The sequence below is a fragment of the Puma concolor genome, chromosome C2, assembly GCF_028749965.1.
Source record: "Puma concolor isolate L17-30 chromosome C2, mPumCon1.1.hap2, whole genome shotgun sequence".
Classification (NCBI taxonomy): Eukaryota; Metazoa; Chordata; class Mammalia; order Carnivora; family Felidae; genus Puma; species Puma concolor.
This window is the reverse complement of record NC_141675.1, coordinates 94326939-94353479: the sequence shown is the minus strand read 5'-3', so window position 1 is coordinate 94353479 and position 26541 is coordinate 94326939. Positions and strand designations below refer to the sequence as shown.

At 37.8% G+C, this 26541-nt stretch overlaps 1 protein-coding gene across 1 annotated transcript; it reads left to right on the top strand.

Annotated features, from left to right (window-relative positions):
- Positions 1-472: 472 nt before the first annotated feature.
- On the top strand, positions 473-25963 carry TIMMDC1 (translocase of inner mitochondrial membrane domain containing 1). The gene is made up of 7 exons (XM_025914074.2): positions 473-882; positions 3299-3464; positions 8059-8147; positions 8587-8654; positions 19032-19110; positions 22744-22854; positions 25483-25963. The coding sequence occupies exons 1-7, from the start codon at positions 701-703 to the stop codon at positions 25631-25633; spliced, it is 846 nt and encodes a 281-aa protein (XP_025769859.1). The 5' UTR covers positions 473-700; the 3' UTR covers positions 25634-25963.
- The last annotated feature ends 578 nt before the right edge of the window (positions 25964-26541 follow it).

Here is a 26541-nt window from a genome sequence, read left to right as displayed (position 1 = left end):
TTGTTAAGAACTATCCAAAGCTGATTCTTCAAATGAGCTTTCTGGAAATCTCGGTCTATCAGGCACCAAGACATCTGGTTTTTTCTGAAACCAAAACTGAATCCCCGCCCAGCTCGGAGGCTTCACTACGTAAGTGAAAGTAGGTAGGGCTTCTATTTGTGCGAATTGTCTTCCCCTTTCCCCACTCCACTTTCTTTTTCATCTATGTGGAATTTCTGGCGTTTTAAACACGCTAAACTACTTCAGCCTGTGACAACATCTTGCCTCCCGGAAACTGACGAAGACCCGGTTTACGTGGCCCAGAAAGCCCAAAGACAGGCAAAGAAACCAGCCGGCGACGGGGCCACGCTACTCCGAGCCAACTCACTTCCGGGGGGCGGGCCAGGCACTCTGGGTTCGTCCCGCCTCTAGGCGGAAGTGCTTGGCTACGGCTACGCCGTCGTCCCGCCTATTGGCCTTTGCCCCGTTGAAGGTGGGACTTCCTGTCTCGTGTATCCAAGGTCTTCATAAGTCAGTGCCGGCCCTGGGGAGGAGGGTGTCAAGAATGTGGTGGCGAGCCTGGCAGCAAATTAGCTGGGCATGGTAGAAGGGTACTCACCTATTTATTACTGCAGTTATCCTTACTGTCCTCCCACGGCGTCTCCCAGAGGCCTTGGAGCCCTGAGAACCCAAGCGTGTGCCCGCAGGTTCCGTGAGGGCCATGGAGGTGCGGCCGCCAGCGCCACAGAGCTACTTCTGCCGGGCGCTGTGTCCTTTCCCTCGGGTTTTTGCTGCGGGAGCTGTGGCTGCCGATTCGGAGAACCAGAAGCTGTCTTCCTACGTCCCAGAGCCTGATTACCTGGAATCCGGATGGGACCGCCTCCGGGACCTGTTTGTCAAAGAGTAAAAGTGCCTAGGGTCTGTGGGGAGGGGACTGCGAAGAGCTGTCCTGCAACCTGGGTCATCCTGGGGTGAAGGACCCCTGAGTGATGTGGTTTGTTTTTGAATAAGATTTGGTGTTGTAATGTTTGTATCCCAAGTTTGTGTCCTCACATTGCCATTTAGTAGTTCTGTTGATTGACAGGACAGTTTACAAATGGTAGGGGTGAAACTCATTATAAGTCAGAGCATTTTTAGAGAATATAGTCTTAGTGTAACCCCCAATTTTACAAATTAGAAGAATTGGACCGAGCTAATTAGTGTCAGAATTGACCCTGGAATCCACATCAGCGAGATTACGCTCCAGTATTTTTTTTCGCATTTCACTTTATTCCAAACTTTGGTATTTCATGACCATAGCTCCCCCTTCTCTCCAAAAAAATGGAGATTGGAGAAACGGCAGAGAGAGCTGTAAAATGTTTATTCTGTCAGATAATGAATATATAAAAAATAATAGCAAGTATTGTCTCATTTTTATAAAAGAAACGATATTAGCTAGAGCAACAAATAAGGTTATTTCAGAATACAAAATTAACTTCAAACTGAGTTCACTTTAATGGAAAACTCATTTCATTTATTCATTTATTTCATCATTTATCAATTATTGGTGGAAAAATGGCCCTTTCATGAAATACTTTACAATACTACACTGTTACCAGGTGGTTAAATTAACTTTGAAGCTTTATTATGTTGCTGAGATTGTTGGGACAAGGAGTTGGCAGAATCGTGTTTAATTGCTTTATTGAAATATCATCTTTATTTTAAAGATAATGAGGCAGCCTTTCTCATTGGTCCTTCCAATCAATCCTTCCAGTCAATATTTACTTGAGATACTTGTGAAAGATCCTATATAGTATATAACAGAAGGGTGTTATTTTGATCAGCTTTGGAAACCACAGAATGTTGGAGCTGAAAGAAACTTGAAGGTAATCTAGGTTAACTTCTATGTTCCCCTCCATCATAGATGAGGAAACTAAAGTTCATAGATTGTGATCTGGCTGCAGGTCACTTAACAGTGGGTGACAGAACCAGAACCACAACCCTGTTGTCACTTGTAGTTTAGGTCTTTTCCACCACTGTGCTATTTCTTCACCATTTATTAGCTGTTTGGGCCAACCATAGGACTTCTTAGAGCCAAATAAATAAAATGGAGATAAATATCACCTATGGCATGGAATTTTTCAGAGAATGAAAAGGAGGCAAAGCATATTCATCTGGCTTGTTAAATTTTAAGCTTTTACATTTTCTTTTCTGAGTTCTGTCATAGGCCAATTTTTAGGTAAATGTTTTTGATCTTATTCACTATACAAGATAAGTACAGGGTTCAAATTATAGCAGTTTTTTCCTATTGGCCTAAGTAAGTATAAGAATTACAGTTTTCTGAGAAATTTTATTTAGATTTCTCTTGTAGATGCAGGAGCTGTAAAGACTCACTGATTCTGATTTCAGAGATGTGGTTATTGATAATTAGAATTAGATAAACACCTTATAGTCTCCAAAGAAAGTGATTTAGTAATGTAAATAACATTTAGTATTTAGAGGGCCATTTATAGTAACATAATACTTAAAAACTTAGCTATTCATTAGAGCTTCTAGAAACATCTTCAAAGCTTTATTATCAATTCTAATTTCTTCTTTTGAGAGTAACAAATTGAATTAAACAGTGGTTTTTCCTTATGTTAGGTTGGTCTGTGGTGTCCATTGCACAGTGAGATTTCTCATTTGTTGCTTTTTATCATACAGGCCCAATCTGAGCATGGCATAAAAGTGAATTCAGAAAGACAGGTTTTGATTTTTTTTTTTAATCTAGGATTTTGTTCTTGAATACATTGTCCTAAAATCCATAAGTTTGTGTGTCATTTCCAAAAGTTAGCTTAAAATTCAAAAAGGGAAATCTTGATCCTTGCATCCAGCTTTTACAGATTCTTCCTGATTCCAGAGATGTAGTGGACTTGTAATAGTCATCAAATAAAACCACCTTCGAAAAAAACATTATTGGAGTATAATGTGCATCTATTTACACATAAATATATTGATCAACAAATTTTCACAAGCTAAACATAGCTGTGTAACCAACACCGAGAAACTGTTAGCAGCATTTCAGAAGCTCCCCTTTGTGCCCCTTCTAGTCACTATCTTCGTAAGGGTAATCAACCAATAGCTTGATTTCTAACAGCATAGGTTAATTTTGGCTGAAATTTGAGCTACTTGTGATATAACTGTGGTATTTAATTCATCAGGAGATTTTATTAATCCGGAGATTCTGCCCATGATGAAAAATGTGGTAGTGTTAGTATTGGGGTCATTTTGAATGTACTGTCTTTTGGAGAGCAGTATCCATAAACTAATCCCAAACAACATTGTCTTTTTGATGTCTTAGTGAACAGCAGAGAACTTCAAAGGAACTTGAGAATATTTATAAGGCGGCTATTTCAGCAGGCATCATTGGCTGGGCATATGGAGGAATACCAGCTTTTATCCATGCTAAACAGCACTATGTTGAGCAGAGCCAAGCAGAAGTTTATCATAGCCGGTTTGATGCTGTGGTAAGTACTGATACTCTAAAAGTATTTGAGGGCATATTAGTTTAGTAATTCACTTTACACTTAGCTATTCAGTTAGGTGGTAGGGTTGGAAGGGTTAAGATGTCAGAGTAAAGAAACAAAACCTGCACTTAAGAACAGTATACATATTAATGCTAAAGAGCATACACATGGTTTGTCAGACTACTTTTCTTATCTTCAGAGGGATTACTACCATGGCTCTACTTTCTGAAATATATTTCTATCACTTCTCAGTCTTTTGGCTAAGATCAAGTATAGTATCTGAAATATATTTCTAATCCCTAGCTAAATCATCAAGGCTTAGCTGTAGCATATTAACCCCATTCACAGGGTCTCCTTGGAGGACACTAAAACAATAATTAGCATTTATAACTCTACAGTTTATAGAGTGCTAACTCTTTTGTTAGATCTGTACATCAACTCTGTTGTATAAGTGAGGAAGTTACAGCTCAGAGAGTTAGTTGTTTGGGTTTTGTTTTGTTTTTTTAAATTCTGTCAGCCTTAAAAGTTGTAAAAGTAGTACAAAGAATTCCTATATACCTATCACCCAAATTCTCCAAATGTTAACTTTTTATCACATTTACTATAGCATTCTCTCTCTGTATAATGCATATTATTATTTTTTGTGACTGCTAAAGAGTAAGTTATAGTCATGATAAATACTTCAGCATGTATTTCCCTGAAAACAAGGACATTCTTTTATATAACCACTATATAATTATCCAGATCAGGAAATTATCACTGATATAGTACTGTTGTCTTATTTTCAGACTTTATGTAAATTTTGCTAGTCGTCTCTCCAATATTATTTATTTATTTAAGTTTATTCATTTATTTTGACAGAGAGTGTTCAGAGGGAGCTGAAGTGGGGGAGGAGCAGAGAGAGAGGGAGAAAGAGAGAATCCCAGTCAGGTTCTGTGCCAGGCTCCACGCTGTCAGTGCAGAGCCCAGTGTAGGGCTCAGTCTCATGAAGCATGAGATCATGACCAGAGCCAAAACCAAGAGTCAGACACTCAACCGACTGAGCCACCCAGGCACCCCTATTTTAAAAGTAAATAAAAATAATATTTTTTCCAGGTCCAGCATCTAATACTGGATCAGATGTTAAATTTGCCTTTCATGCCTCTTTAGTCTCTCTTTTTTTTTTTTTTTTTTTTTTTAAATTTTTTTTTTCAACGTTTATTTATTTTTGGGACAGAGAGAGACAGAGCATGAACGGGGGAGGGGCAGAGAGAGAGGGAGACACAGAATCGGAAACAGGCTCCAGGCTCCGAGACATCAGCCCAGAGCCTGACGCGGGGCTCGAACTCACAGACGGCGAGATCGTGACCTGGCTGAAGTCGGACGCTTAACCAACTGCGCCACCCAGGCGCCCCTCTCTTTTTTTTTTTAATTTTTTTTTCAATGTTTATTTTTAAGGGACAGAGTAGGAGTATGGAAGGGGCAGAGAAAGAGGGTGACACAGAATTCAAAGCAGGCTCCAGGCTCTGAGCTGTCAGCACAGAGCCCGATGCAGGGCTCGAACCCACGAACTGTGAGATCATGACCTGAGCCGAAGTCGAACGCCCAACCTACTGAGCCACCCAGGGGCCCCTCTTTAGTCTCTTTTAATATAGAACAGTTTCTCTTTCTTTAACTTTCTTGATTGTGACATTTTTGAAGATTGGGGCTATTTATTTACTATTTTATTTTATTTTATTTTATTTTTATTTTTTATTTTTTTTAAAAATTTACATCCAAATTAGTTAGCATATGGTGCAATAATGATTTCAGGAGTAGATTCCTTAGTGCCCCTTACCCATTTAGCCCATCCGCCCTCCCACAACCCCTCCAGTAACCCTCAGTTTGTTCTCCATATTTATAAGTCTCTTCTGTTTTGTCCCCCTCCCTGTTTTTATATTATTTTTGTTTCCCTTCTCTTATGTTCATCTGTTTTGTCTCTTAAAGTCCTTATATGAATGAAGTCATATGATATTTGTCTTTCTCTGACTAATTTCGATTAACATAATACCCTCCAGTTCTATCCACGTAGTTGCAAATGGCAAGATTTCATTCTTTTTGATTCCCAAGTAATACTCCATTGTATGTATGTATATGTATATATGTATATGTATATATATATACATATGTATATGTATATATATACATATACATATATATATACATATACGTATATGTATATGTATATATATATACATATACGTATATGTATATATATATATACATATATATGCACATCACATCTTCTTTATATATTCATCCATCTATGGACATATAGTCTCTTTCCATACTTTGGCTATTATTGATAGTGCTGCTAGAAACATGGGGGTGCATGTGTCTCTTCGAAACAGCACACCTGTATCCCTTGGATAAATGCCTAGTAGTGCAATTGCTGGGTCGTAGGGTAGTTCTATTTTTAGTTTTTTGAGGAACCTCCATACTATTTTCCAGAGTGGCTGCACCAGCTTGCATTCCCATGTGGGCTATTTATTTTGTAGAATGTTCTTCAATTTGGATTTGTTTAATGTTTTCTCATGATTAGATTCCAGCTATGTGTTTTAGCAGGAATACCCTAGATTGGGGTATTAGTACTCCTTACTTCTTACTTAGATGTACTTAATGTACTTCTTACTTAGTACATTATATCAGGAATACATGATATCTATTGTCCCTTTACTGATGATGTTTACTTTGGCACTTGGTTAAGATGGTCTCTGCCAGGCTTATCCACTGTAAAATTACTATTTTTCTCCCTTTGTAATTTTTTTATTTTTTATTAAAAAATTTTTTTTGAAAGAGCACACGTGCAAGCAGGGGAAGGACAGAGGGAAAGGGAGAGAGAATCTCAAGCAGGCTCCACACCCAGTGCAAGCCCAGGTGGGACTTGATGTCAGGACTGAGATTATGACCTGAGCTGAAATCAAGATAATTAGTAAATGTAATTAGTGAATATCTTATGGATACTTATGAGATACTTTGAGACTATGTAAATATCCTATTTTTCATCAAATTTCCATGCTTTAGTTTTAGTATTCAATGATGACTCTTACCTGAAAGAGTTAATACTGTGGTGGTTGCGAAATGGTTATTTTCTAATCCCATCTTTCCTACATTTATTGCTTCATATTCAGCTTTAAGGAAGAGCTTTCCCTTCTCCTGTATTTGTCTTTTTATAATTTATTTCTATCAATGTGGACTCGTGGATTCTTGTTTTACTCTGTAGTTTATAATCCATTCTTATCATTGTTTATCTTGATGCTGAAATTGGCCTAGATTTGGACAGTTGGAGCCCTTTAAACTAGCTCCTTTGTTCTTTTTATACGTCCCCATCGTTCTTTGAGCATATCTTTATTTTTTGGCATAGCAAGATGTTCCTGGCTCATCTTTTACTTTTCCAGTACCAGCCCCAGAGTTAGTCATCACCAAGGAGTTCTAGTTTCTTTTAGTGGAAAAATTATATATAAAACTAAGATTTGAGGGGCACCTGGGTGGCTGAGTCGGTTAAGCGTCCGACTTCAGCTCAGGTCATGACCTCACAGTTCATGAGTTCAAGCCCTGCATCGGGCTCTGTGCTGACAGCTCAGAGCCTGGAGCCTACTTCGGGTTCTGTGTGTATCTCTCTCCCTGTCTCTCCTCCGCTTGCACTCTGTCTCTCAAAAATGAAATAAAAACATTAAAAAAACAAAGATTTGATGCTACATATGCTCACTTACAGGGATATCATGGCTTCTATAAGCCCTAGGAAATGTGTGTGTGCTCATATATACTTATGTACACATATTCATACACACATCTGTATCTATTTATTTATCTGCCTATTTGTTAAAAGCCACGAGTCCATACTGATACTCTTCAGAGAGGTTTTGACTTGCCCAGTATCTTGTAGTAGTTAAGGATCCACTTAGGGATTCTCTCAAAATCTAGACTATATCCTCAGGATATTGTACCAGACTTGCTCCATGGTGATGTGGAGACAGACAACCTGTCTTCCAATTCTGACTTACTCCTTCTTGGCTGAGTGATCTTGGTTAGAAACTTACTCTCTGTGCTTTAGTTAAATCTGAAACACCTGCCTAAAAGAAAAGTTGTAAAGATTAAATGAGGTAATATGTTAACACAACTTTTACATAGAACGTGGGCAGTAAATATCAGTTCTCTTTTCTTTGCTCTTTTCTCTATATCTGTATTACTATCATCCTTACCCTTTTATTTACCATTTCTTTGGTTCTTTTTTATTTTATGGTTTCTTTTTTCCAAGATTTCTTGGATATAAAAAGCATGTCTAACACTGACTTTATATTTGCCATGGCATTTGCCACATAGATTCTCTGTTTATGCCTCATTGATAGATTGCTTGGTTGACACTGGCAATTCTTAGTTCCTTTTCTATCTCCCGATAGAATAGGATGCACATGGGACTTTTGCTTAAGTTTCAGTAAACGGTATTTCTAGAGATCTTAATAATGTTTCTGTTTAGGTGTCCCTGCCTAATCCATAGCCATCCTTCTACCACAGTTTTAGAATAAAGAAGGTATTAAGGGGTCTTGGAACCTCACAGCCTTTTCATTAACTTTAGCAATCTGCACATCGTGCTGCCACACGAGGCTTCATCCGGTATGGCTGGCGCTGGAGTTGGAGAACTACAGTGTTTGTGACTATATTCAAGTAAGTTCTCTCTGAGTTGTGACAAAAGGTCTTAGTATTATTTTGGGAGCACATCTTTTGAGCAAGTGAGATTTTTAAAAACTAAACACCCACATGAAAGTGATTCATAATACCTTTTTCCCCAAGAACTTTTATCTATGTAAAAGATTGGTCCAGATATAGGTTTGCATCCATGGATGGAGGTCTTCCACCTATTATCAAAGTAGAGACAAGGTTTCTAAGTAAGAGAAATTCTTTGGTTCATTCTTCAACAGAAGGTCCACCTAGAAAACCTAGGGAATATTGGTAGTCGGGAACACATTGATGGGACCTAGACTAAGACCAGGAATTGACTTAGTAGGCGTTTCTAATACCTATCACTTTAGTGAAAATTGTGGTCGAGAAAGTAAGGGGGATATGCTTTAAATTTTATGTTTTCTTTCTTCCCCCTTCTTCCCAGCACAGTGAATACTGGGCTAAATGTGTACCGAAATAAAAATGCCCTAAGCCATTTTGTCATTGCAGGAGGTAAGACATTTTTGTTCTTGTTTATGTTTTTCAGTCTTCTCAAATATGGTTTGGGAAATATTTAAGGACTTATAAATCAGAACTACTGAATTCTTTGGTTGACTTCTCATCACATCTCATTCAACATTCATGCAAAATGTATGGAGAGCATTATGCTTGGCCCTTGGTATACTTGGTGAACAAAACAGAAAAGGTCTTTGCTTTCATGGAGTTTTATAGTCTAATGTGGTTGGGGGAGAAAAAGGCTGCTGTGATAGAAAATAGCAAACAGGTGAAGCAATGGGATGATCAGGGTGAGTAGAGAAGGCCTTTATGGGGAGGTGACATTTAAGCTGATACCTGAAAAGTGTGAAGAAGAGTAGCTTATGCAGAAGGAACATTGAGGGTGAAGTCTCCAAGGCAAGAAAGTTCCTCAAAAGCAGGATAAGGCTGGAACATAGTAAGGGGAAGAGTGGCTTGAGATAAGTTTGGTGAAATTACATAGAAAGGGACCAGATTTTTCATACTAAGTTTGGATTTTATTTTAAAGCTTTATGCCTCTGGTAAATGTGACCTCTTTAAAATGAACATTAAAAAATAAGTATTGAAGTATTATTTCCAGAAATGTAAATGTGAAGTGCCACATATACTCAGACACTCACTACCTCATGTAATTCTCTCACATGCAAAAAGGTACATATAATTCATAAAACATTTAAAAATTTTTTTAATTTGGAAATAATTTCAAGCTTACAAAAAGTTTTAAAAATAAAAGTAATACAAGGAACACCATATAACCTTTATATACAGAGATTCAGTTGTTTACATTTTAGCCCATTTGCTTCTTGACTTGTTCTCTCTTCTGAGTGCATGCTCTCTTTCTCTGTGTATATGTATATATACACACAGGCAAACACATGTACACATAATTTGAACTTAACAATTTAATGGAAACATTTTAAAATATAAAACTAGAAATAGGCATTAATAGCACTGGAGCAGCTGGAACTTGCCCTTTTTTAACTTGCCACCATTTTTCCATGAGTATTCTGTAGGCTCAAATGCCTATATCCAAACCAAACTCTGTTTTCCTCCCCCAACTTCCATACTTGCTCCTGTTGTTAGGTTCTTTATAATTTACCATGTTAAACAAATAAACAAAAAACCTGGAAACCAGATAATGATATGGTTCTGCCTTTTATCCCCCTCTTTGCAAAGTTCTAGTCCTTTAATTAGATTCCTTTAATATGTAGGGACTCTCACCTCCTCTTTCTTCCCACTGCTGCTATCTGGTCTTCCCTGTTTCTAGTCTTGGTTTCCTCCACTTCCACTGTTACCTTAGTTACTTTTTGGAAATATGAATGTGAGTATAACACTTTTCTGCTTGAGCTTCTTTCATAGTTTCCCATCATTGTAATGTTGATTCTTGATCTGGTCCTCACGTACCACTCTTGCTCCACCCTATGACTCTACTCTTGATTTCCCAAACCTATCATAATCTTGCTTTACATGTATTGGTCCCTTTTCTTGAGCATGCCTTCCCACTCCTGCAAATAATTTTATTCAGCTTTTATTGAACCTGTCTTTCAAGGTTCAGCTTATCTGTCAGCTTTAGTTTCCTAGTCCCTATTTTCTTATTTTTGGGTCTTCAGGTGTCTTTCCCCTGTATTCCCATAATTAACTATAAATATTTTAATCAAAGCACTTACAACTCTATGTTGTACCTGTTAACTTGTTTTGCTTCTCCACTAGATGACTTACTTGATATCAGAGAAAGTCTTCGCCTTTTATATCACAACTATTTGACACATAGTAGAGTAGAATAAATGTTCCTTGAATGTAAATTGAGTGTAAAAATTAGTAAAAAAATAAACATGATACAAGATAAGTTTTTATCTCAAACCAGCAACCACCATTGAATTTAATGGTATAACACTGAAGTAATTTCCCCTGAAGTCAAAATCACATCAAGAATGTCTCCCCTTGTTATTATATGGCATTCATCTGGACATTTATAAATGTATATGTGACATCTGGAATGACTGGGTGAGGAGCTTGGCAAATCCTTTCACAAAAAGCAACAATAGAATTGGACATAATTATCAAAAACAACCATTTAAAGATGCTGGAAATTGACCACAGGCACACAACAAATCAGTAAGCATTTATCCAAGAATTTCTACTGAGTTTCAGTAAGAAAATTGGGAGTCTGTGGTGTTTCAGCCTAGGGCTCCTCCTGCCCCCCTAGCCCACAGCTCTGTGATGCAGAAGTTTCATAAGGACAGGCTGGAGGACTGGCTTTATTTGGAGCAGAAAACAGAAAATTCCAAGCCAAGGGGTGTTGCTGAAAACAATTGCAACAGGGAAGGATAATATCACACAGCTAATCTGAGGTTTTGATACTGTTTGGGGTAAGGAATAGACTGGCAAATGAGGCAGAATCTTAACAGGAATATCTAGGGAACAAGACAGCCACAGGGGGTTTTAATAAGATTCTATGTATCCCTAGAATTCTGGAAAGTTGCACACATGTGTAAGTATGTATTCATTGCACACTGTGGAGAGACTGGCAAGGCCCCTACTTATCTTTGGTTAGTTGTGAGGGTTAATTGTGAACACCAAAAGAAAAAGCCAGAAGAGATTTTAAACTGTCTAAACTTTGAATGCATTCTTCAACCACAGATACGTTGGTAAAGGATAGGAGCGTTACTAGCTTGGGATGCTTAAGCATAATTTCTGACAAATCATTGGCTGACTACTTAAGCCAGTGTGATGCCTAGGAAACCACGCATACAAATAAAAACTGAGCAACAACATTAGTGGCTGTACTCTGCAGAAAAAAGACTCCACAGAACTAGTCCGGGCAAGTCACTACATAGACAAAGAATTACAGTCATCCCCCCTGTGTGGGGGGTGTTAACTCCAGAGTTGCTATAATTTATTACCTAAAATGTCCAGTTTTCAACAACAAAAAAATCATATGACATGTAAAACCAGGGGATTAAAAAAGCACTCACTGGGAATGTCTCTGACTGGACCCATCCATTGAACATAGAAGACAAGGCTTCAAACCATTTTAAAGAAATATAAAAGTATGATGATAGTGACTTACCAAATAGAGAATATCAATAAAGACAGAAATTATAAAAAAAAAAATCAAATGAAAAGTTGAAAGTTGATACAACAATAGAATTTAAAATTTCACTGGAGAGGAGGAGCTCAACACCAGTCTTGAGATAGCAAAAGAGAATTCGTGAATTTGAAGAGGGATCAATATAGATGATTTTTCGTGAAGAACAGAATTTTTAAAATGAAGAGAAATGAACTGAGCCTGAGCAACCTATAGGACACCATCAAAAATACCAATAGATGTGTGAAGGGAATGTTAGGTAGAAAAGAGAGAAAGGGTTAGAAAAAAGTATTTTAAGAAATAATGGTCCTTAACTTCCCAAATTTGATGAAAAACATTAATCCACACATCCAAAAGGTTCAACAAACTCCAAGAAGAACAAACATGAGGAGATTCACACCTAAGCACATAATAGTTACACTGTTGAAAGAAAAATCTTAAAAGCAGCAAGAAAAAAATAACTCCCATGAGGAACACCAAAGAGGATTAACAGCTTATTGCTCATCAGAATGATGGAAACCAGAAGGCAGTAGAATGCATTCAAAGGCCTGAAAAGCATAAGTTGTCAACCAGGAATTCTGTTTCTAACAAACCACTCTTCAAAATTGAAGGCAAAAATAAAGACATTGGCAGATAAACAAACAAAGAAAAATTGTTACTAGCAGATCTGCCTTAACAAAAATACTATAGGAAATTCTTCACGCTAAAAGGATGTAATAAACCAGATGGTAACTTGAATCTATGAGAAGTATTAAAGAGCATTGATAAAGATAATTATATAAGTTATTATTAAAGGCTGTATAAATATTTTTTCTCATAACTAATCTAAAAGACAATTATGTAAAATAATAACAAAATTGCAGTGTTAGACATACAGCATATTTAAAGTTGTATATGGCATTAATAGCACAAATGAGAGGGAAGGAATGGAGGTATGTTGGAGCAAGGAGATGACACCAAATAGTAACTTGACAGGAAGAAATGAAAAGTACTAGAAATGGTTAATATGTAAGTTAATATAAAACACTCTATAAACCTATTGTTTTCCTTTCTTTTAACTGTTTTTCCCTAATTTAAAAATAGTATTTGAAGGACTCCTGGGTGGCTCAGTCGGTTGGGCGTCTGACTTCAGTCATGTCATGATCTCACAGTTTGTGAGTTCGAGCCCCACGTCAGGCTCTGTGCTGACAGCTCAGGGCCTGGAGCCTGCTTCAGATTCTGTGCCTCCCTCTCTCTCTGCCCCTCCCCCACTCATGCTCTGTTTCTCCTTCAAAAATAAATAAACATTAAAAAATTTAAAAAAACAAAACTAGTATTTGAGGGAGTGCCTGGGTGTTTCAGTCAGTTAAGTATCCGACTGTGGCTCAGGTCATGATCTCCCGGTTTGTGAGTTAGAGCTCCACATCAGGCTTTCTGCCGTCAGCAGGGAGCCCATTTCATATCCTCTGTCACTCCCTCTGTCCTTCCCTCACTTGCATGTGCTCACATGCTTGCATGCTCTTTCTTTCAAAAATAAACTTTTTTTTTTTTTTAATTAAAAAAAATAACAGTATCCAACTAAGTGGCTAAGTTGGTTAAGCAGCTGACTCTTGATCTTGGCTCAGGTCATGATCTCACGGTTTGTGAGTTGAAGCCCCACATCTGGCTTTGTGCTGACAGTGCAGAGCCTGCCTGGGATTCTCTCTCTCCCTCTTTCTGCCTCTCCCTTGCTCGTGCACACACACTCTTTCTCATCAATCAATCAATAAACTTTTTAAAAAATTCTAGAGACAAAGGACATTTTATAATTTTTTTTTTATGTTTATTTTTGAGAGAGAAAGTGAACAGTGGACGGGCAGAGAGAGAAGGGGACAGAACGTCCAAAGTGGGCTCTGCACTGTCAATGGAGAGGCTGATGCAGGACTCGAACTCACAAACTGAGAGCATGACCTGAGCCAAAGTTGGATGCTTAACCAGCTGAGCCATCTAGGCACCCTCATTTTATAATATTTAAAGGACCAATCCATCAAGAAGATATAACATTTATAAACATATAAACATATAAACTAACAACAGAGCTCATAAATACATAAAAAGAAACACTGAATTGAGAGGAGAATAGACAATAACAGATTGTGAAATAGACAATAACATATCAGGAGTTCAAGCCCCACGTCGGGCTCAGTGCTGATGGCTCAGAGCCTGGAGCCTGCTTTGGATTCTTTGTCTTTCTCTCTGACTCTTCCCCCACTCATGCTGTCTCTCTCTCTCTCTCAAAAAATAAATAAGCATTAAAAATTTTTTTTAAAATGACAAGATAACAGACAACTTTAGGAAGACTGACCAAGAAAAAGAAAATAGACACAAATTACCAAAATCTACTCAAGAAGAAATAGAAAATTTGGATAGCCCTACAACAAGTTAATAAACTAAATTGTTAGTTAAAAATCTTTTCCCAAAGAAAGCCCAAGACCAGATGGCTTCAGTGGCTATTTGGGAAGTTTCTTTCACAAACTCTTCCATAAAATAGAGGAAGAAGGAACACTTTCAAACTTATTCCTTTGGACTAGTATTATCCTTGATACCAAAGCCAAATGAAGAAGATGAAGATAGCAAAGAGAACTACAGATCACTATCACTCAAGAGTATATACACAGGGGCACCTGGGTGGCTCAGTCAGTGGAGCATGTGAGTCTTGATTTCAGGGTTGTGGGTTTGAGCCCCATGTTGGGTACAGAGATTATTTTATTTATTTATTTATTTTTTTGTTTTTTTAAAAATATTTTTTTATTATATATATATGTATGTATATATATGTATATATATATATATATATATGTATGTATATATATGTATATATATATATATATACATATATATATATATATATACATATATATACATAGTCAAATTAGTTTCCATACAATACCCAGTGCTCATCCCAACAGGTGCCCTCCTCAGTGCCCATCACCCAGTTTCCCCTCTCCCCCATCCCCATCAACTCTCAGTTTGTTCTCAGTATTTAAGAGTCTCTTATGGTTTGCCTCCTTCCCTCTCTGTAACTTTTTTTTTCCCCCTTCCCCTCCCCCCGGTCTTCTATTAAGTTTCTCCGGATCCACATACGATTGAAAACATAATATTTGTCTTTCTCTCCCTGATTTATTCACTTAGCATAATACTCTCCAGTTCTATCCACATTGCTACAAATGGCCAGATTTCATTCTTTCTCATTGCCAAGTAGTATTCCATTGTATATATAAATCACATCTTCTTTATCCATTTGTCAGTTGATGGACATTTAGGCTCTTTCCATAATTTGGCTGTTGTTGAAAGTGCTGCTATAAACATTGGGGTACAAGTGCCCCTATGCATCAGCACTCCTCTATCCCTTGGGTAAATTCCTAGTAGCGCTATTGCTGGGTCATAGGGTAGATCTATTTTTAATTTTTTGAGGAACCTCCACACTGTTTTCCAGAGTGGCTGCACCAGTTTACATTCCCACCAACAGTGCAAGAGGGTTCCAGTGTCTCCACATCCTCTCCAGTATCTACAGTCTCCTGATTTGTTCATTTTATTTTAGCCACTCTGACCAGTGTGAGGTGGTACAGAGATTACTTTAAAACGAAAAGTATGTACACAAAAATCCTTTACAAAATATTAGTAAACCAAATCCAGCAACAACCAAGGATTATATTCTATAACCAAGTAGAATTTATCCAAGGAATTTAAGGTTAGCTTAGAAAAGTATTTGACAAAAATCCAACATTCATGATAAAAACTCTCAACAAACTAGGAATAGAAGGGAGCTTCTTTAACCCAGCGAAGGTCATCTATCATCTATTAAAAAACCTACAGCAAACATCATATTTAATGGTGAAAGACAATGATTTTCCCCTAAGACTGAGAACATGGGAAAGCTGTATACACTTGTAATTAAGGTGTATACTTGAGATGAATACAGTTGTATTCAGCATTATACTGGAGACTTTAACCAGTGCATTCAGGCAAGAAAAAGAAATAAACACTAAGGTCGAAAAAAAAAAAGTAAACTATTTACAGAACACATGGTAATAAAGAGTTTGTGTAATAAAGAGTCTGACTGATGTTTGGCTGCTGATAGCTTATAAGCCTCACTACTCCCTCCCCCCTTTTTAACTGACTTTATTTTTTAGAATAGTTTTAAATTCACAGTAAAATTGGGCAGAAGATACAAAGATTTTGCATATACAATAAAACTTTGGTTTGGGAGCATAATTCATTCCGGAAACATGCTTGTAATCCAAAGCACTTGTATATCAAAACAAATTTCCTCATAAGAAATGATGGAAACTCAGATGATTTGTTTCACAACTCACAAATATTCATATAAAAATGATTACAATACTGTAATATAATACAAATGAATAAGGAAAGTACAAAATATAAAGAAAAATAGATTAACCTGCACTTACCTTTGAAAATCTTTGTGGCTGGTTTGAGGGAGACGAGAGAGGAGGATTATTGTGTAGGACAACTTTAACTATTACTAACGGATGTTGATTACAGTACAGTATTAATAAACTCTTGTCATATACTGTATTTAATGTATTCAGCATAAGACAACAGAGGGAAGGGTCTATATCTGCAGGCAGCCTGACATAGAATGAAGCAAAGCATTCCTAAGCTTACTCTTGTATGGAAAAGCAAAGGACTGTCCACAGGTTCTTTGAAGTGACAAAAAATACACTAGTGCCAGTTGTGGGCACCTTCCAATGTTCTGAAAAATCACTGATTTACCATGCTCTGAAAAGCCTGAAACTGAGCATACGAGCATGGGAGATGATCACCCACAATCTCCCAGAGAGGGAGAAAGAGAGAGAACTATTGGCTCAGTTGTGATCATGTGACATTCAGTGTCAGGTGCTACTTATATTGCAAGTCTTTGCTCGTTTATCAAGTTGAAATTTACTAGAAATAATTGCTTATCTTGTGAAACATTCGCAGAACAAGTAAATTGCAATCCAAAGTTTTACTGTATTCCGCCCCCCCCAACATACACACTTAAACATAGCCTCCCCACTATTAACATTTTACCCCAGGGTGGGATACTAGTTACAGTTGAAGAACCTACACTGATGCATCATTATCCCCCAAAGTCCATAGTTTCCCTTAGGTTTCACTCTTAGTGTACATTCTGTGGGTTTGGACAAATGTATGATGACATGTATCCATCGTTGCGGTGTCATAAAGAGCATTTTCATTGCCCTAAAAGTCTGTTCCACCTATGTGTCCTGCCCACCAACCCCTGATAAACGGTGATCTTTTTTTTACTGTTTCAATAGTTTTGCCTTTTTCTAGAAAGTTACATATTATATAACATTTTCAGATTTACATCTTTCACTTAACAATATGCATTTAAGTTTCCTCCAGTCTCTTTTCATGAGTTGATAGCTCATTTCTTTTTAGTGCTAAATAATATTTCATTGTCTGAATATACCAGTTTATTTATCCATTGCCTACTGAAGGACATCTTGGTTGCTTCCGAGTATTGGCAGTTACGAACAAAGCTGCTATAAATGTGTGCAGGTTTTGGTGTGGACACAAGTTTTTAGCTCTTTTGGGTAAATACCAGGGAGCGTGATTGCTGGATCATATGGTAAGAATATGTTCGTTTTTGTAAGAAACTGCCAGACTGTCTTTAAAGTGACTGTACCATTTTGTGTTCCAACCAGCAATGAATGAGAGTTTCTTTTGCTCTACATCCTTGCCATCATTTAATGTTGTCAGTCTTCTAGATTCTGGCTATTCTGAGAGCTTTTTAAAAAGTATTTATTTTTATTTTTTATTTATTTATTTTTTTTTTGAGAGAGAGAGAGAGAGGGAGAGAATGAGTGAGGGAGGGGCAGAGGAAGAGGGGGAGAAGAATCTTAAGCAGGGTCCACACCCAGCGCCGAGTCCTATGCGGGGCTCCATCTCACTACTGTGAGATCATGACCTGAGCCGAAATCAAGAGTCAGCTGCTTAACTGAGCCACCCAGGCACCCCTACAAAAAAAGAAAGAAAAAAAATACACACACACACACATATGTTTAAGTTTATTTATTTTGAGAGAGACAGAGTGAGCAGGGGAGGGGCAGAGAGAGAGGGTGAGAGAGAGAATCCCAAGCAAGCTCAACAGCATGGAGCCCTACAGGGGGCTCGAAATCATGAACCCTGAAATCATGAGCTGATCCAAAACCAAGAATCAGTTGCTTAGCCAACTGAACTACCCAGGCACCCCTCCCCCCCCAATATTTTATTTTTTAAAAAATGCTTTCTTTGGAAAAGAAGACTTGAAAAAAAGACCAAATTTATTACCATCTCTGGGTAATGTTAATTAAAGGTGATTTTTTTTCTTGTTAATTTTAAAATTTAGAAAATTAAAAAAAACAAATAGTACTTAAGACACATAAGTCTCAATTGTTTTTTTAAAAATGTTACTACATGAGATGCATTAGTTGTGTTGTGCATAGTGAGGGAGGAAAATGAATGACGTCCTGGATATACCAGACCAGTGGGAAGGAAAGGGAGCCTGTGTACTGACCACCTGGTGGCACTGTGGACCAAATGCCCACTTGCAGGCCTGCCTGAGGGGTGTGTAGCAGGACAGAAAGGGTGAGACTGGAGCAAGGTACAAACTGCAGGGGTTTTTGTTCTTTGGGGAAAGCTTTTCTTGAAGAAGGATGAAACTGAAGAGATGGGAGTGAAGAAATTACAGATTTTTAAGGGGAGGTGGGCAAAAATGAAGCAGAATGAGAAGAGGTTGGACCCGTAGAACGGATATACAAAAATTAGGTTTGTAAAAGGGATGTTTCTTCCTTTGAACCTGCAGTGTGGAAGAGAAACTAGCTGTGTTGGCATTTTATTTATTTATTTTTTATTTTTTTTTTTTAACGTTTATTTATTTTTGAGACAGAGAGAGACAGAGCATGAATGGCGGAGGGTCAGAGAGAAGGAGACACAGAATCTGAAACAGGCTCCAGGCTCTGAGCTGTCAGCACAGAGCCTGATGAGGGGCTCAAACTCACGGACCACGAGATATGACCTGAGCTGAAGTCGGCCGTTCAACCGACTGAGCCACCTGGGCGCCCTTGGCATTTTAGATTCAGGAAATCTAGGTTGTGGTGATGTATTATTGATAATGGGTTCTGAAAACTTACTTAGCGGTTTATGTTCTTTTTATAGAAGAAAAATTTTTTAAATGGATTCTAGTACTTAAAGATAATTTAATATTGGGTTTTTTGTTTGTTTGTTTGTTTGTTTTAAAATAGCTGTCACAGGAAGCCTTTTTAGAATAAACTTAGGCCTGCGTGGTCTGGTGGCTGGTGGCATAATTGGAGCCTTGCTAGGGTAAGTGTTAATATGGTTTGATACTAAATTAACACAACTTTCATTAATGCCTTACTGTTAAAAATCTCATGCATTTCTAAAGAATAAATTTAAATCTTATAGCCTATAAAAGGCCTTCAGTTTTGTATTGGCTGTCGCTTTGACTGTCAAATTCTAATCTTACCCCAGTTGTTGATTTTGCTTCCAATTATCACTGCTTAGATATCACTAACACCTGAACCTATTTGTAATTTGAACAATGGTATTTACAAGGAGCAGGAAAATAATAAGAAACAATTAACAAGCACATTCCGTTAAAAATTTTTTTTGTTTGATTTTGTTTGTTTAATAAATTAAAAAATTTTTCTTCTCCAGCTTGTTAATTTGAAAAAATTTGAACCTACAGAAAAGTTGAATGAATTAGTACATCAAACACCCATATACTCTTTTCACTTATGTTCACCAGTTAACATTTTGTCATATTTGTTGTATGTCTCTGTATATGTGTGGAATGTGTGTAAATTTCTTTTTCTTTCTCTTTTTTTCTTTCTGGCTAAACTGGTAGAGACCTCATAATTCTTCACCTCTGAATACATTAGCTGGTATCTCCCAGGATGAAATGAAGAACATTCACCAATGATACCACAGTATAATCATCACAGTAAATAATTTAGCATTGATTCAATATAGCTAGCTAAGATATGGTCCATATTCAAAAATTTTCAATTATTATAATAATGCCGTACATACATATATTTAATTCAGGATCCAATTGCATATTGCATTTACAGTTTTGATTCCTTTAAGCTAGAATAGATCCACTGCTCTTTTTCCCCCAGAAAATTTCCCAATTTCTTTTCATTATCCCTTCATGAGTAGATTTAGGTTAAATGTTTTCGTCAGGAATACAGTGTAGGTGAAGTTAGTCCTTCTCGGTGTATCACATCAAGATACATATTGTCTTCACCTATTGTAAGTGATGTTAATTACTTGGTGCAGTACTTTTCTATTGCTGTGTAACAAACTACCACAAACTTTTGTGGCTGGAAACCACCCGTTATTATATCACAATTCTGTAGGTCAGAAGGCTGAGGAGGCTGATGGGCTCTCTTTGTTCAGAGTTTTACAAGGCCAAAATCAAAGTATGGATGAGGCAGGCTCTTATTGGACTAGGGAAGAATCTGCTCCTACACCATTTAGGTTGTTTACAGAATCCTTGTGGCTGTAGGGCTGAAGTTATTGTTCCCTGCATGGTTGTCAGCCAGACACCAGTGTTCCTAGAGGCATACATACTCCTTGCCACAGTGCCCCCTCTGTGTTCAGACCAGCAACTGGTATGTTGAATCCTTCTCATACTTTGAATCTCTCTGACTTCTCTCTGCCACCAGAGAAAACTCTCTGCTTTTAAAGGGTTCATCCAGATAATTTCCTTTTTGATTGACTCAAATTCAACGGATTACTAACCTTAATTACATCTGTAAAATTTTGCTATGTAACAGAATCATGGGTATAATTTATAGTTGAGGAATTAGGGCAGGACAATTTGGGGGGCTATTGTAGAATTCTGCCTACCATATTTAGTATTGACTTAAATTTCTCCACTGAAAGACTTCTGTTATTCTCATTGTGATTAGTAAATAATCTTGGGTAAGACTATGTGAATAGCATGTTCTCCAGCTATCTTTTTTCTAGTGGTTTTAATCTATTATAATTGTTGCCATAATCAGTTATTACTGATGGTTGTAAAATGATTTGTTAGTTCTGTCTTTTCTTCTGTTTTTATTAGCTGGCATTCACCTGAGTTCTCCCTTCGCCTCCACCTACCCTCTCCCTTTTTCTACCCCCTTTTTAGGAGGAAGTTACACTAGACTTATGGATTCCTTTTTTAAATTATTTTTAAAAATTCAGCATGTCATAATCTATCGCTGACATGATTTTTGTTATATTGTGTTTTGTTTGTTTTTTAGTAAATTCTACCCTCAACGTGGGGCTTGAACTCAGGACCCCAAGAGCAAGGGTCACATGCTCTACTGACTGACCCAGCCAGGCACCACTTGTTATATTGTTAATATACCATCTTGGCTTGAAGGGAAAAATTGTTGAAATTAGCAGCAAAAATAATTTCTTTTTCATTGTCATTAAAAACACATAACATAGGGGCGCCTGGGTGGCGCAGTCGGTTAAGCGTCCGACTTCAGCTCAGGTCACGATCTCGCGGACCGTGAGTTCGAGCCCCGCGTCGGGCTCTGGGCTGATGGCTCAGAGCCTGGAGCCTGCTTTCGATTCTGTGTCTCCCTCTCTCTCTGCCCCCTCCCCTGTTCATGCTCTGTCTCTCTCTGTCTCAAAAATAAATAAACGTTAAAAAATAAATAAATAAACATTAAAAAAAAAAAAAAAAACACATAACATAAAATTTATCAGCCTGACCATTTTTAAGTGTGTAGTTTAGTAGTGTTTTTATATTCACATTATTGTACAAAAGATCTCTAGAACTTTGTCATCTTGCAAAATTGAAAACTCTGTACCCATTAAACATTAATTCTCCCTTCCCCTTGTCCCCCAGCCTTTGGCAACCACATTTTTACTTTGTTTCTATGATTTTGACTACTTTACTATTTTTTAAGTTTGTTTATTTAGAAAGAGAGAGTGTGTAATTGGGATAAGGGCAGAGAGAGAGAGAATCCCAAGCAGGCTCCACATGTCAGCATGGAGCTCGACACAGGGCTCAAACTCATGAACCATGAGATCATGACTTGAGCTGAAATCAAGAGTGGGATGCTCAACCAACTGTGCCACCCTGGCGCCCTGATTTTGACTATTTTAGATACTTCATATGAATGGAATCATATATTATTTGTCCTTTTGTAACTGGCTTAATTTTACTTAGCATAACATCCTCAACGTTAATCTATGTTGTAGCATGTGACAGGATCTTTTTAAAGGCTGTAGATACCACATTTTCTTTATCCGTCTGTCAATGGACTTTGCCACTTAGCTACAGTAATTTTTCAAATGAGCTTACTTATGTTGTAGCCAGAGGGAACTTAAGTTATCTCAGAGTCAAAAACTCCTTTTCTTTGAGAACATAAGAACCAAACCCTTAACTTACCGTAATAATTGTTATCTAAATCAGTTTCTCAATGGGTAACTATTGACAGTGTGGGTGAGACTGTTGTGCCAGACTTTTGAACTTTAGGATGTTTTGGTGGTTCCATCCCCAGAAGCCAGTGGTATCCTTCCTCCAACCAAATATGCCCTCCACAGTTCCTGCCTTCTGGAGGTTTTGGTACCATTCCTGTTACAATTTCATTTCTGAGAAATCTTCAGTATAAAGCTACTTACTAGAACTTGTCACAAGTATATATTTTCCCAGTTTATCATTCATGATAAAACAGCCAATTTATAGGCCTGTTGTTTTTATACCAGTTAATTTTGGGAAGTTGCAGTGATTGTTTTTCTCTACTGTTTAGAAGACCAGGAAGGAAATTGCCTTAATAATTTTTTCTTCATTTGACAAGGACACTTTGTCAGAGTTCCTGTACCTGTCAGGGAATAAGTGGCTCAGTCGGTGTTGCTCCTGCCTTAGCAGACACTCACATGGTGTGTGGTCTAATGGCTGCTTTTTCCTAAGCTTTCTCTCTGCTTCCCCCTCAGCACTCCTGTAGGAAGTCTGTTGATGGCATTTCAGAAGTTCTACGGGGAGACTGTCCAAGAGAGAACACAGAAGGATCGCAAAGCACTCCATGAGCTGAAATTGGAAGAGAGGTAAGGAGCAGGTGAAGATAAAGGTACCTGACTTTCCTAGCCATTGTGGTGTTCTCCTTAACCCAGGTACTCTAAACCACCACTCAATTCAAAGAGTTTCTGGGGCACCCGGCTGGCTCAGTTGGTGGCGCATGCGACTCTTGATCTCAGGGTTGTGAGTTCAGGCCCCATGTTGAATAGATAAGCAGTCTGTTTTTTTCCATGTTTTTACTTAAAACTTTGATTTGTGCTAAAAACACACACATGGAAATTTTTTGGTTTTTTTAATGTTTATTTATTTTTGAGAGAGACAGAGACAGAATGTGAGTGGGTTAGGGGCAAAGAGAGAGGGAGACACAGAATCCAAAGCAGGCTTCAGGCTCTGAGCTCTCAGCACAGAGCCCAATGCGGGGCTCGAACTCACGAGCTTTGAGATCATGACCTGAGCCGAAGTTGGACGCTCAACCGACTGAGCCACCTAGGCGCCCCCACACATGGAAATTCTTAATATCTGTAGATCAGTTGTCCAAGGACTTAGGTTCTATATGAGAAAAAGCATTGATTTTGTAGCCAATTAAACCTTGAAAACAGAGCTTAAATCCCAGCTAGGCTATTAATTAGTTCTGTGACCTTAGTTTCCTTAATTTCAAGCCCTCAGTTTTCTCAGCCATTCTATAGGCAGAATCACACCACAATGCTCAATACATATTTGTTTCATTCACTCCTCTTCTCCATTGTAAGAGGGTATGTGAGATATGTAGTTTTCTAAGTTCTGGGATAAAGCATTTAAAATTATAATGCCAGTATAAAATCTGGTGTGGAGAATTAAAAGCATGAAAGTGTTGTTAGCTTATTTCTAGTTCTTTAGATGTCATAAGAGGCTTTTTTTTTTTTTTTTTTTAATGTTTATTTACTTTTGAGAGAGAGAGAGAGGAACAGAGTATGTGTTGGGGAGGGACAGAGAAAGCGGGACACACAGAATCTGAAGCAGGCTCCAGGCTCTGAGCTGTCAGCACAGAGCCTGATGCAGGGCTCAAACCCATGAACTGTGAGATCATGACTTGAGCCGAAGTTGGATACTTAACTGACTGAGCCACGGCGCCCCAGAAGCTTTTTCTTTTTCTTTTTTTTTGTTTTTTTTTTTTAAATGAAACTTTAAGAAATTGGAAAGGTAGGGAAAGTATATTGGTATTTGAATTTGATATAGAAAGTTGCAGAAGAATTAACATTTGGAAAAATATGAACAGATAATAATTGTATTTCAATAAAAAAGGGAAACCAGAGATAGAAAACCTCAAGAATGGCTAAAAGCAATAACTTGAATTGAATTACAGTAATGCAAAAATACTTTGGCAAAAGGAAATAGTGTAAAAAATTTATGTGTGTGTAGATATACATGTATATATATATATATGTATGTACGTATGTATGTATGTATATATATGATATTCCTGAGAAGAGTAATAATAGTTAAGAACTTATATGCCTGCTTCTTTGCTTGAAAATAATCATAGAGAAGTTAAAGTGAGAACATAAAACATTGCCTTAGTGAGCTGAAAATGTAGAAGCCTGGTCAGGGCACCTAGGTGGATCAGTCGATTAAGTATCTGATTTCTGCTCAGGTCATGATCTCACAGTTTATGAGTTTGAACCCTGTGTTGGGCTCTTTGCTGTCAGCTCGGAGCCTGGAGCTTGCTTCAGAGTCTATGTCTCTTTTTCTCTCTCTCTCTCTCTGTGCCCCTTCCCTGCTCATGCTGTGTCTCTCTCTCAAAAATAAATTTAAAAAAACATTTAAAAATTTTAGAAAAAAAAAAAATACAGAAAACTGGCTATAGAGATATGGAAGAAGAAATGGTCAAACCTGGTTGTGAAGAGTTGAGAAGAAAGTCATAGATGACCTTGATAATCACTTCAAGGAAGACACTAATACTAGATTTAGAAAAAGAACTGATCTGTTATTTGGAAATTAGATTTTAATTCCTTGTAAATACACATCTATAGTGTTGTCCCATCTGACGTTTCCGTCTTGAGTTTACCATTGTGCAGTTCCCACAAGGTCTGGCAACAGAGAGTTAATGAAGTGGCAGGGCAGTCACATGCCCCCCAGCCCTGAGGGCAACAGGACAGCCAGGTTGCAAGGCTCACACTTCAGCTCAGGGTGTTTCAGCTCCTGCACGATACCCCTGTATGAACTCTGGAATATCGTAAGGATCAGAGCTGCCGCCACAGCAGTGTCCATTTTGGTGATATGAGAATCGTAGTCAGCATGTGAGTGGAACAGGTTAGTAGAGCGAAGAAGGTCCATTATATTTAAAGTGCAGGGAGCAATGTTTGCTCATAAGTCACAGGGAGAAGACGACAAATACTATCTTTTAAAAAAATCAGGGCGCCTGGGTGGCTTAGTTGGTTGAGCGTCCAACTCTTGATTTTGGCTTAGGTCATGCGTGTTCCAGGGTTGTGGGATTGAGCCCTGTGTTTGACTCCATGCTGAGCATGGAGCCTGCTTGAGATTCTCTCTGTCTTCCTCCGCCCTGCTCCCCCACTTGCGCACACACTCGCTCTCTAAGAGAAAAATAAGCTAAAATAAAAATCTAAGAACTAAAGAAATGGAGCAGTACTTGATATATCCTTTTCATTCTTTTATTACAGTAAAGCCAGACTGCAATTTACTGAACTCCTCCCTGAAGAAATTGAAAGTAGCTTACAGAAAAATCGATCCAAAGATGATGTTAAGAAAATTGAAGCACTACTAAATCTTCCTAGAAACCCTTCATCAACAACTAAACAAGACAAAGACTGAAAATGTTCTGGACTTAAAATTCATTGGCAAATTGAAGGGATCTATGTTGCCCTGTCCATTGAATGCCAAAGGCTAGTCTTCTCCTTGGCCAGCCTGCTGACAGATATAAGTGCTGGCACCTCTAGTGGCAGTGACTTGCTCTTATCTTTTGTTTTCACCAAGAATTGGGCAATTGTACACTCACTTTACTTATCCTTAAATTTAAATACATAGTCTTTCCTGATTGATCTATATATTTGGCATTGTATCTGTACTGGTCAATCAATACATATTTCTTTGCCCTGAATTTTACAATAGTAAATTAAAAATTTCCCAAAATTGGAGTTGAAATCTGTGGATTGTATGTTTATTCTTGCAGCCTTTTAAAAAGATACTTAGTCACTAGAAGGAGGAGGTATCACTAGGTAAGGCAAATGGGTCTGTGATGAAATCCTTGTGCCTTTGGATTCTAGAAACATTGTGGGCCTAAGTGTGTAGTGGGGTTTGGTTTTGTTTTAATAAAAAAGATAATTCCTATGTCATTTGAAATAAGATATAAATTTAACAAAAATGAAGTAGATAAGCATTATTACAAAAAAAAAAAAAAAAGGAGCCCATCTTTTTTTCTTCTTAGTGTTGCTGACAAAATGTCTATGCTATAATATGCAGAAGATACTTAGCATAGATATTCAGTCTGTACATTGCAGGAGCTTGCTCCTTTAGAAGGAAGCTCTCATGCAGACTGAAACTTTTACTAAATGAGGGGGGAGCAATGCACTAAGTGTACATCTAGTGCTTTGTTTTCATGTTGGGCCTCTTTGTTTTTAGTTCCTGCCCTAAAAATAACCATTTTCAGGAGCCAGGTTTGTGTAGCCACGTGGTGTAATGGCTGAAACCATGGGCTCTGGAGGCAAATCGCTGGCTTGGCA

Excerpts from the sequence above, each read along its gene's own strand:
- TIMMDC1 (XM_025914074.2), top strand. The coding sequence starts at position 701 with ATGGAGGTGCGGCCGCCAGCGCCACAGAGCTACTTCTGCCGGGCGCTG. Across the intron at positions 19,111-22,743 it reads ATAATTGGAGCCTTGCTAGG|CACTCCTGTAGGAAGTCTGT; the intron begins GTAAGTGTTAAT and ends CTTCCCCCTCAG. Across the intron at positions 22,855-25,482 it reads GAGCTGAAATTGGAAGAGAG|TAAAGCCAGACTGCAATTTA; the intron begins GTAAGGAGCAGG and ends CTTTTATTACAG.